The 10,218-nt window shown below is 31.5% G+C and overlaps 1 protein-coding gene across 1 annotated transcript in view; it reads left to right on the forward strand.

The window, feature by feature from the left end:
* The first annotated feature begins 9,418 nt into the window (after nt 1-9,418).
* LOC118743982 overlaps nt 9,419-10,218 on the forward strand; it is a 969-nt gene continuing 169 nt past the window's right edge. Inside the window, exons 1-2 of the mRNA XM_036476745.1 lie at nt 9,419-9,948; nt 10,028-10,140. Coding sequence (XP_036332638.1) covers nt 9,735-9,948; nt 10,028-10,140 — 327 coding nt within the window. The 5' untranslated portion in view covers nt 9,419-9,734. The remainder of the gene's footprint in view (nt 9,949-10,027; nt 10,141-10,218) is intronic.

A 10,218-nucleotide genomic window follows, 5' to 3' on the forward strand; every position in this document is an offset into this window, starting at 1 on the left:
GGCTTCAAGGCGACATTTGTCGACAAAATGATGTCGCTGTCGTTACGGCGTGAAGTTGCAGTCGTCAAAGTGTTCCGAGCTTAACGTATACGCGCCGTAGCACCATACGCAGTCATCTAAAACGTTTACTCGCACGCCTTAACTTAAAAGTCATATTAGTTAAAAGTAATTAAATATTGGCATGGAAGATTTTCACACAGTATTACTTATGTACACGTATATTATTTTCTTCATGTATGAGCGTGTGTGAATCGGTAACAAAGTTCGCTGCGAGTAAATTTTTGACAACTAGGAGGTGAATAAAATTTCAGTAGCTTATGAGGCTAGTGAAATTTTTGACAAATGAATAGAAAATTTTGACAATCGGAAAGATTGTTGATGTGTGAAATTTTTCGTTAAATAAAAGCATAAATTGATGAATTGCGCTCAGCGATGGTAGATGTTTTCTTAAAATATTAATTTCACTTCGATTTGTAATATTTTATGCCGCATAAATCTGCAGTTATCAAGATTTTAATGCTGTCAAAAAAGATTTCATTTCACACAGCAAATTGGCAAAACTCTCTCACCATAGTAAAAATATTATTCAACAGCTTTGCCCATAGAACTTTGTTACCGATTCACATACGCCCTATATAACAATTTATGAATGAATTTCGAGTATGCCAATAACAAAATCATGTTTATGTCGACTACAACCTTTTGAATCTAAAAACGTACCTAAAACCCTAGTAAACAGCTATTTATGAAATGTGGCGTTGCAGGACTAGGACTTCACGATTTCATGAAATGATGCTGAAACTCCTGGTTAATTTTCCTGTATAGATAATTGAATTCATGAAATTGTGTTTATGTTGCCAATTTGAACCCAAATTCATGAAATAATTTCGTGAATTGGCTTATGCATAAACGTAGTAACGTAGTTTCTCATATAACGGGTTGGTCAAAATATTAAGTTAAGTTACGGAAATAAAGTCTACACTAAGTAAGCATTAAGGTAGTAAAGGCTCCGTTATGCATACTTGGCATTGCTTGAGCGTTGTCACATAAGGAATCTGTTAAATGAGCTTCGCGTGTAAGCGGTTACCCAACGCACAGCATTACATACGTAAAAGTCTGTTGGTTTTTGATTTCTACGTAAAAATGGTATAGCAGTGCATACAATGCCAAGTATGCATAACAGAGCCTTTAGTTTCTCAAATCATAGTCATCTTTTACACATTGTAATTTTTTTAATTTGGTGGCATCATATATGCAGTACGTTGAAAGTACATCGGCCAACATTAGAGTGCAGATATATAATGACTTATAAATAATACTTATATAATAACTTATAAAGTAAAGTAAAGTAAAGTAAAGTAAAGTAAAGTATAAAGTAAAGTAAAGTATTATATAAGAAACTTATAAACTTATATTTATACAAGTTATATGAAATATGGAAATATGGATGTTAAACGAAAGAGTGTTAAGAAATCTGTAGTTTTAACATTTATAGTGATCGAGAGGGATTTCCACGTGCCTAAAAATTACAATTCAAACTATTTAGTGGGTTATATAAATTATTAAAAGATCGGTATGCATCGTAATGGGGTTGAAAAGGCTTTAATTCTAAAATGTCTGTATTTAGGAGGGTTGTCACGTATTTTAAAAGTTACATTCAAATAATTTAATAATTTAAATGAATTATTAAGATATGGAGATCAATCGTTGCCTCGTGATTGGAAAATCAAATTCAACCTAATTTAAATTATGTATCACAATGCTAGATGAAAAAGATTTAAGAAGATTTCAGTTTGAAATTACTTTAGAAAGGATTTCCATCTCTAGGGAAATCGAATTTCATTAACTTAACGTATGGTATGGGAATGAAATCAGAAGAAACATAAAATTTACTTAACTTTACTTTAATTTACAAAATATATTTGATCCATTACGGGTTGCTTTTCTTATTTTTGCCGACGATTTCCTCATTGAATTCCTTTTGTATCGATGTCCTTAAGCTCCTTTTTGATTTTATTAACTAATTGAGTGGTATTTTTTGCGGTGTATCATTTGCCGTAAACACACCTTTTCAAATTTGTCCAAAAAGTTTCAATTCGCCTCAGTTGTGGGACGTTTGGAAGGTTGTACTCTTTAGGTACAAATTCAATTCCACGGTTATCTAAGTCTCTTAGGGTATACATAGTTAATATACAAAACAAGATTTGTCTGTTTTTTTTTTTTTAGTATGAGCCAAGGCATCTTAAACAGAGCAAAACCAATATTTTAGTGTATTTTGTTGTTGCTTCTGGTGTCTAAGGTGTAAAAAAATATTCTGTGTTTTTTTTTATCATAGTGTGCCATGTAAAATATAAATAAATAAAATAAAAAATTAAATATAAATATATATAGAAAATATAAGGGAACTTTTTCCAATATTTTTTGCCGCATAAAACTTAAAAATCTACCTATATGCGGTGTTTCCAAGATATTTTAACGCCCTTAAGTCACAAGTATATATGTACAAGTATATTTTATCAATCATAGCGATAATGTCATGTATTAAAAGAATCAAAAATGAAAATGAATAAAAAAATTAAATCAGCAAAATGAATAAAATTAAGTGAAATTAATATTTAATTTCTAACCTAACCTACATTTGTATGTGTGTAACTGAATCGCCTTTATATATAAAAATATTATCCTAATTTTCGAGCTTGACTCCCTAATCTGTTATTAGAAAAAGAGATTAGCCATGCAAAATTATAATTAAAAATATCTCAGATTAAACCGATAACTTTTTGGTGTCCAACCCAGTTTTATCGATTATACTTGCGAAGAAGATGAGGAATGTCAAATGTTAAAGTAAACAAAAATTGACGCTAGTAAGGAAAATAGGTTTGTAAAGGTATTTTTAATAAAATATTCAGTTAAAATATATTTAAATGGCCTAATATGTGTTGCAAAAAAAAAAGTGACCACGGTGGCACAGAGAAGAAGTTTAACTTTTCCTCGAGTTGTTTAAATAACAAGCACAACCAATTTGACAGCTAACGAGCTTTGATTGAGATTATATTTATATGTAAACGTACTTTTATGCTTTGCCGTTCGCATATGTATACACATCAAATTTCATGAGTACCTAGTACTCACGCTTTTTTTTTTTTGTAGAGAATCGAAGTTAGCTAAGAAAAAAATTTTTTAGTACTTGAACTTTGATGGACATGGGTGAGCCTAGGATATTGACCAAAAATTTTCACACTTCACAAAGATATTTTTTAGAGCATAAGGAACCATATTTTTGCTATTACCAATCAAAATTCTAAAAAAAATCGGATTTTCGGCCCACGCTAATATAGACGCAATATCGGGATTATATTATCATCGGTGAGCTTAGGTCATTTGATCTCAAATTAACAAAACTTGTACATAAAATGCCAAGGAACGACTGCAGACTTATGGTGGATTTCATAACTGGTCCCAATTTGTTAGCTAACAACGCCATTAAGATAAGTTTGGTCTGAACTGCTTTTTGAAGGCGTTCCTCAGTAACAAAAGACTGGTTCTACAAAATCGTATAATTCGCTTAGATAGAATCATGGATTCTTGACATAAATAGGATGCAAATACTCATCATACATATGGTAAGACTATGGACGAAAAATATCTACCTACTGATATATGACATACTGATTTAACTAAGTATATATGTATGTATGTATGTATGTATGTATGTATGTATATTATACAAGAGGGAATTTTTTGTGAACCTCATTATATTTGCAACGTTCTTACGAATTTCAAATATGAGAGAACGAAGTCAAAGACTTTAGGCTGTAGATGTGAGTTGAAATTTTATTTTTTGAACTTAGAACTTTTTTATCGGTACAGGGACACTATGCGAGACCTCTCTTCACTCAGACGCATTTGTACGGATATTGATGAAATATGGCACTCCGGTTGCTATAATTCTGACTAATATTTGAAATCGGTTTCAGGTTTTTGAATTACAATTTTCGGCGTTTTAACGTCATTCGGGTTAACTAGTACATATATAAGAGTTGTATTAATTTAAAAGCATATGGCCCAAATCGCCGAAAAAGAAACCAAGGGGAACAATTTTTATCTCAGGTTTCGCAGATTTTTGATTATATTTGGGCTATAAATATTCGGAGGTTTCACACAATATAAATATTGACACGAATCTCCTTCTCTCAAACATGAAATATCACTTAATTCTGAGATATTTTTAATTTAATGAAAATTAAAAAAGCACAACATAAAATTAGGGTTGTTTATATTTAAGGACCGCCATTTTTTGCCTTATACTTTCTTCTCTTCGATTGGCTTGCAGTATTTTGAAGTTAATAAAAAAAAGTATACGACAAAATAATCAGTTAACTTTCTTGGTCCAAAATATCAAAAAGTTTTTTTTTGCCGCGGAATCCACCAGGCTAAAAAATGGAGGAATCTGGTTTTCTTCGAGCACTTTCGACCTACTTTCAGAATAAAATAAAGCAGTTTCCTATACTCTTATTATCCATGTGTTTTCGGTAGAAAACTATTTGTAACGTAAGAGTCTCTTTTTTACTAATTGAATTTTCAGGTAAAATTATTATTTTTTTTTTTAGTTAGAGGTAGGGCTCATTTTGAAAGCAACATTGTAAGCTATTTAACGTGCTATTGACCTACATATATAGGCTCAGAAAATAAAAATGAAGCGAAATAAGAAGCAGATTTTCTGATGATATAATAAAAATCTATTGGAGTTAGATTGCATTCAGTCTGAAATCGTTACTGCCTATAGATAAATTTTGCTTCGTTTTTTATAAAAAAAAATATAAACAACGAAAACCGCAAGTCATCGCCATCGTCTTAATATTGCAAAGATCCCACTGGGAAAATAGGTAAGCACCTTGCGAAGTAAGCCATGTTTTCTTTCAGTTTTTAGTACCAAAATTGTCATCATGGCCAACGTCATCTACTAGTAAAGGGCAAAATGAACACCTCCGAAGACACATTACGTTGTCAGTTGCAAAATAACGTGCAGCCGAAGTTATTTCCAAGCACCGAACTACTCCGAGCGACTGCTCTGCATTACACGTAACTTACTTTGTATAGCGGCTCAGAAGTATGTCTGATACCAAATGTACATTCTAAATTCCTACTTACATAAGGCGGCCATGCCTTTGTAAAAGTAAGGGACGTTCGGCAGGGAAATGGTAATGACTGCCAGGTGAAGAGTAAGTTGCTAATAAGGTATTATTACGTGCTCCTAATTCCCACTGGGATAATAAAAACACATACACATACATATACATACATACATATATACATGTTACCCAACGGTTTCGTTACCCTGCAGAAAAGTGAAGTGATGTCTGACAAAGTTCGAAAATGGGACCACCTACAGCAGAATATGTTAACAAATACGAAATGTAATAAAATAAATAAAGTAAATAAATAAAAAAATAAAACTAAAACAAAAAAAAATACTTTGTTTTTCCTATTGATATTGTATGTCCAAAAGTAGTTAGTTACAAGTTAGTTACATCGAATTCAGAGGTAACCAACCTTGACTATTTCGCGGCCATCGCCATAGAAATATAGTTAACTTTCGTCAAAGAAAATATACAGATAATAAATACCTTTAGTTCCTTTGTAATCAACTTCAAGTTAGCTTATAGTTAGATACATTTCCTGCTGGGTAATTAGATGTCTGCAAACAATTTTATCTACATGCATACATACATATATGTTTGAAGATGTACTACTGTAAGCTGTGTAATTGTTCAGATAAGATTATTGCCTAGCGCTGTCAATGAAAACACTTCGTTTTTGATTATTTAAATGATGACGGAAAAATTAGCGAAACCCCCGTTTTTTATTATCTGATCTGAGTCACCGCAAAATGGGGAATACTTTCTCCTAAAACTTAGTACGAAATGTACATCAAATATAATTAACAATTAGATTAGATACACCGTTAATTTGTTTAGATTTTACAAGGTGTATCATGTTTGTTGTATGTATATGGAAAAAAAAAAACTTTAGACACTTTTGTATCCATTTTGAATTAAAATTTAAAAGTCTAACAAAACATTTAGAAACTGAATAATAACAACGATAACGACGAGGAAAAGATCAAGGCTTAAAACGGAGCTCGAATAAATCTAACTTTCAAGACTAAAGCCAAAATTTCGAAATTTATCTCAAAATCAGATATTGTGAATTTTAGGTTATACCAGTTAAAAACTCATATGAGAGGTTAATTTTCTTAAGTAACGTTATGACACAGGCGAATATGTGCGAATTGCTTTTAAGTATTTATATGCTTTTGTTAAAAAAAAAACGATTATGTTAACAAATTTGACAAATTTTAATAAATTCGGCCAGGGACTGTTACCGTTACTTATCTGCTGATCTGAAATGGTTCATATATCTGCTTGTGATCACCGATGATAAAGCTAACCATAAAGATATGTTGCTCGAGCAATGGGAAAGCTAAGCTATGCTGTCACGGATACAAAAAAAAAACGTTACTTCACTTGTCAGGGTAAAAAGAGTATCTCATACGGTTTGAAAGGTAACAGCTTCATGAACAGTATAGTACTACTTAAAAATAAGGTACTTTACTGTGACTCAGACAGACAGTGGACATAAAGAGTCCGATCAAGGATTATCGCGTCCTTAGGTGACATAATCTGTTATGTGTTTGTAAAATCCGATTTTTTGAGAAATAAAGTTAGTTTAGCTGTCTACTAATGTGTATTTGTGTATTCATCCTCAATTTGTTACACCCGTCACAAAGTCAAGTCACACACGTCACAGTGGCGTTTGGAATATATCTATAATTTCCAATATAGGTGAGTAACTTTGGCGTAAATGTTGAAAATGTTTATTTGACTATACAACGAACTATTTAAAATTATAAGTAGAAAACGTAATTAGCAGAAAAACTCTGATAATTCGATTGCGTACTCGTCACACCCGTCACATTGACTTAAATTCATACAACTCGTTTGGATTAAATTGTTTTTAACATTTTTGTTTAGGCATTGTGTACACATATCTTTATATATATTACAGTTTAAGAACTAAGCCTTAAAATGTGAGTTAAAATGTCACACCCGTCACCGTGGAATGAGAAATGTATAAAAACATTTTATTCATATAAATAGGCAAGCATGAATCAATTTGTGAACAATGTTCTCCTATGTTTCCTCACCGGTTCAAATGGTTGATGCTTTGCAGGAAAAGTGTTTTGTAGGAGGAGTGCACATAGTTTTAATTTTTCCAATAGGTGACGAAGGGGTCGAGCTATGCTAAAAAATCGCATTTATGGTCCGATTTTCTTCAAACGCGGAATATATATTCGCTACATAAGGAGAAATAAACCCGATAAAAATGGATAACATATTCGAGTTATTTCAAATTGACGTCCATACAATATGCTATCATATACACATATGCTTTCTATTTTAACTGAACCGGGCCTTTTTTGGAAAACGATAATAAAATCGATAAATATCGATAACAAAATCGATAAAAATATCCACAAAAAAATCAATAAAGATATCGATAGCAAAATCGATAAAAATATGCATAATAAAATTGATAAATATCGATAACAAACTCAATAAATCTCGATAAGAAAATCGATACATATCGATAGCAAAACCGATAAATATATCGATAACAAAATCGATTAATATCAATAACAAGATCGATAAATATCGATAACAAAATCGATAAAAATATCGCTAACAAAATAGTTAAAAACATCGATAAAACTATCGATAAAAAAATATCCATAACAAAATCGTTAACAAAATCGATAAATATCGATAACAAAATCGATAAATATAGATAACAAAATCGATAAATATCAATAACAAAATTGATAAATATCGCTAACAGATTCGATAAACATCGATAACAAAATCGATAAATACCGATAAAAAAACGATAAATAGCGATAACAAAATCGATAAACATATCTATTATTATATCAATAAGTTCCGAAAATATCGATAGCAAAATTGATAACATAAAAATTTCGATAAAAAAATAGTTAAAAATATCCACAAAAAATATCTATAAAAAATCGATATAAATATCCATAACAAAATCGATATTAAAATCGATAAATATCGATTACAAAATTGATAAAAATATCGATAACAAAATCGATACAAATAGCTATTATTATATCGATAAGTTCCGGAAATATCGATAGCAAAATTGACAACAATATCGATAAAAATTTCGATAATAAAATCGATAAAAACCTATAAAAATATCGATTATTTTATCGATAAGTCCCGAAAATCTCTAATAGTTCCCAGATTGAGTCTCTGCGTCTCTCTCTCTTTCTAATCTTTCTTGCCCTATCTTCATCTTTACTTTTATCGGTATCCCCTTCCTCCACTTTGTCTTTACTTTTATGGTTATCATTTTCTTCATCTACATATTCCCCTTCACCTTTGCCCTTACATATATAAGTAAAATGTTTAATTTTCCTTGGTCTTCATTTTTGCCTTTATCTTTAGCATCTTTGTTTTTGTTTTTATTTTTACCTTTGCCTTTATCCTTTTCTTTATCTATGTACGTAGTCACCTTTACTTTCATTCTTGTATTGGTCTTTTTCTAAGTGTTATTCTTTAACCTTTTATTAGTAAATTCTGGTTAAATTAATACCATATGCATACACACATGAAGCACTTGTTACAGCCCCAACCAATTCCGTTGCACCATTTCCGTGTGAAATTTCCGTTTCATTTGCCAATTCACTCCCAACCAACCAACCGCCGCTAAAAAAGTTGCACTTCAAAAATCTTCTTCTTTGTTGAATTCTAAATACATTGAGGCGTATTCTTGCTTACGAATCGAAAATTTGGACTTTTCGTATAGAAAATGATGGAAAAAATTCATGATTTTCGATTCGTACGAAAACAGGAAAATGCCTTCACTAGAATCGGCACTTTTACATTGGTAAGATATGGTGAAGCGCAAAATAGAGTAGTTCGATCGGTTTAATTTAAATATGTTAACAGTCCACAGAGAAATGCAATTTTTATACAAATATATTATTCGTTCAACATTTAATTTGTGTGCTAAAATGCATTTGTGGCGATATGTCGTTCGTCCCACAGACAAATATGTAACTGACTTCTCTCAAATAAATACTTATAAAATAAGAACTGACACACAGAGGCGGCATACGATTATTAACGGAAATATCTAACTCATACACACGCGCACAAATACTTACATGCTTACAAAAGTATCCAATTGAAAAAGTTCTACATATTTAAAATACGTATTTGTAAATGAGATTATTTGGCAATCGAATGCTACAGAACTACAAAGCTCTAAAAAGTACCTGTTGCAAGTGAGTCAACCAACCCCTTGATTTGTTTGTGTAGTACGTTCGTAGGAGAATGCAGTGACTGAAAGTTAAGTAGTACTGCAATATCCTTATCTCATCTGAACTATGTTTGAACAGAGAAGTGCTTAAATGTCTACGGCAGGCGTACATATCTATGTACATACATACATATATTAACAGAGAAGACGTTAAAAGCGATTTAGTAGCACTGAGGATGCGAAACTGAACAGATTTGTGAAAAATAATTTTTACCGTTAGCAAAAGTGTTTGTCCGCCACAATCCAAAAAATATATAATAATACTCGTAATTAGAAATTCTAAAAACTCAAAGTCAACTACTCAGTGAAAACAATTAAAATCGAAAATGGTTGGAACGGAGGTGAAAGCACCATCACCTTCACAAAACGGGACTGCCATGCAGCAATCTCTAGGAACCATCGGCCATTCCGAGAAGGGCAGTGCAAAACCACTCTCACCTTCAGAATATTCAAATGATGACAGAGTTTCTACGATATCCGAGAAGAGAACTATAATTGAACCGGCTGTATTTCTAATATATATTTCCACAACAATTGCTGGTAAGATATTTAATTTATACCCTTAAAAATTGCTGGCATGTAACGAGTTTTTCTTCATTTTCAAATAAAAATAAATAAGGGGCCGTCTTGCAAAATCAACTACTTTTTCAAACCTGCGTCGCTGTTTACGACTACGATAAAGATGTTTGTGAGCCACTGCTGGGAGTTAAAGCGAAAAATGATGATGCGATTGTAAGTGCATATCTACTTGTAACTGTGGTCTGTCTTTTAGTGTGAATTATAATTGTGTTTTAAACACGGTGTACTTAA

Source organism: Rhagoletis pomonella, unplaced genomic scaffold, assembly GCF_013731165.1.
Source record: "Rhagoletis pomonella isolate Grant_MI unplaced genomic scaffold, Rhpom_1.0 Rhpom_scaffold_00007, whole genome shotgun sequence".
In the NCBI taxonomy this organism is placed as follows: Eukaryota; Metazoa; Arthropoda; class Insecta; order Diptera; family Tephritidae; genus Rhagoletis; species Rhagoletis pomonella.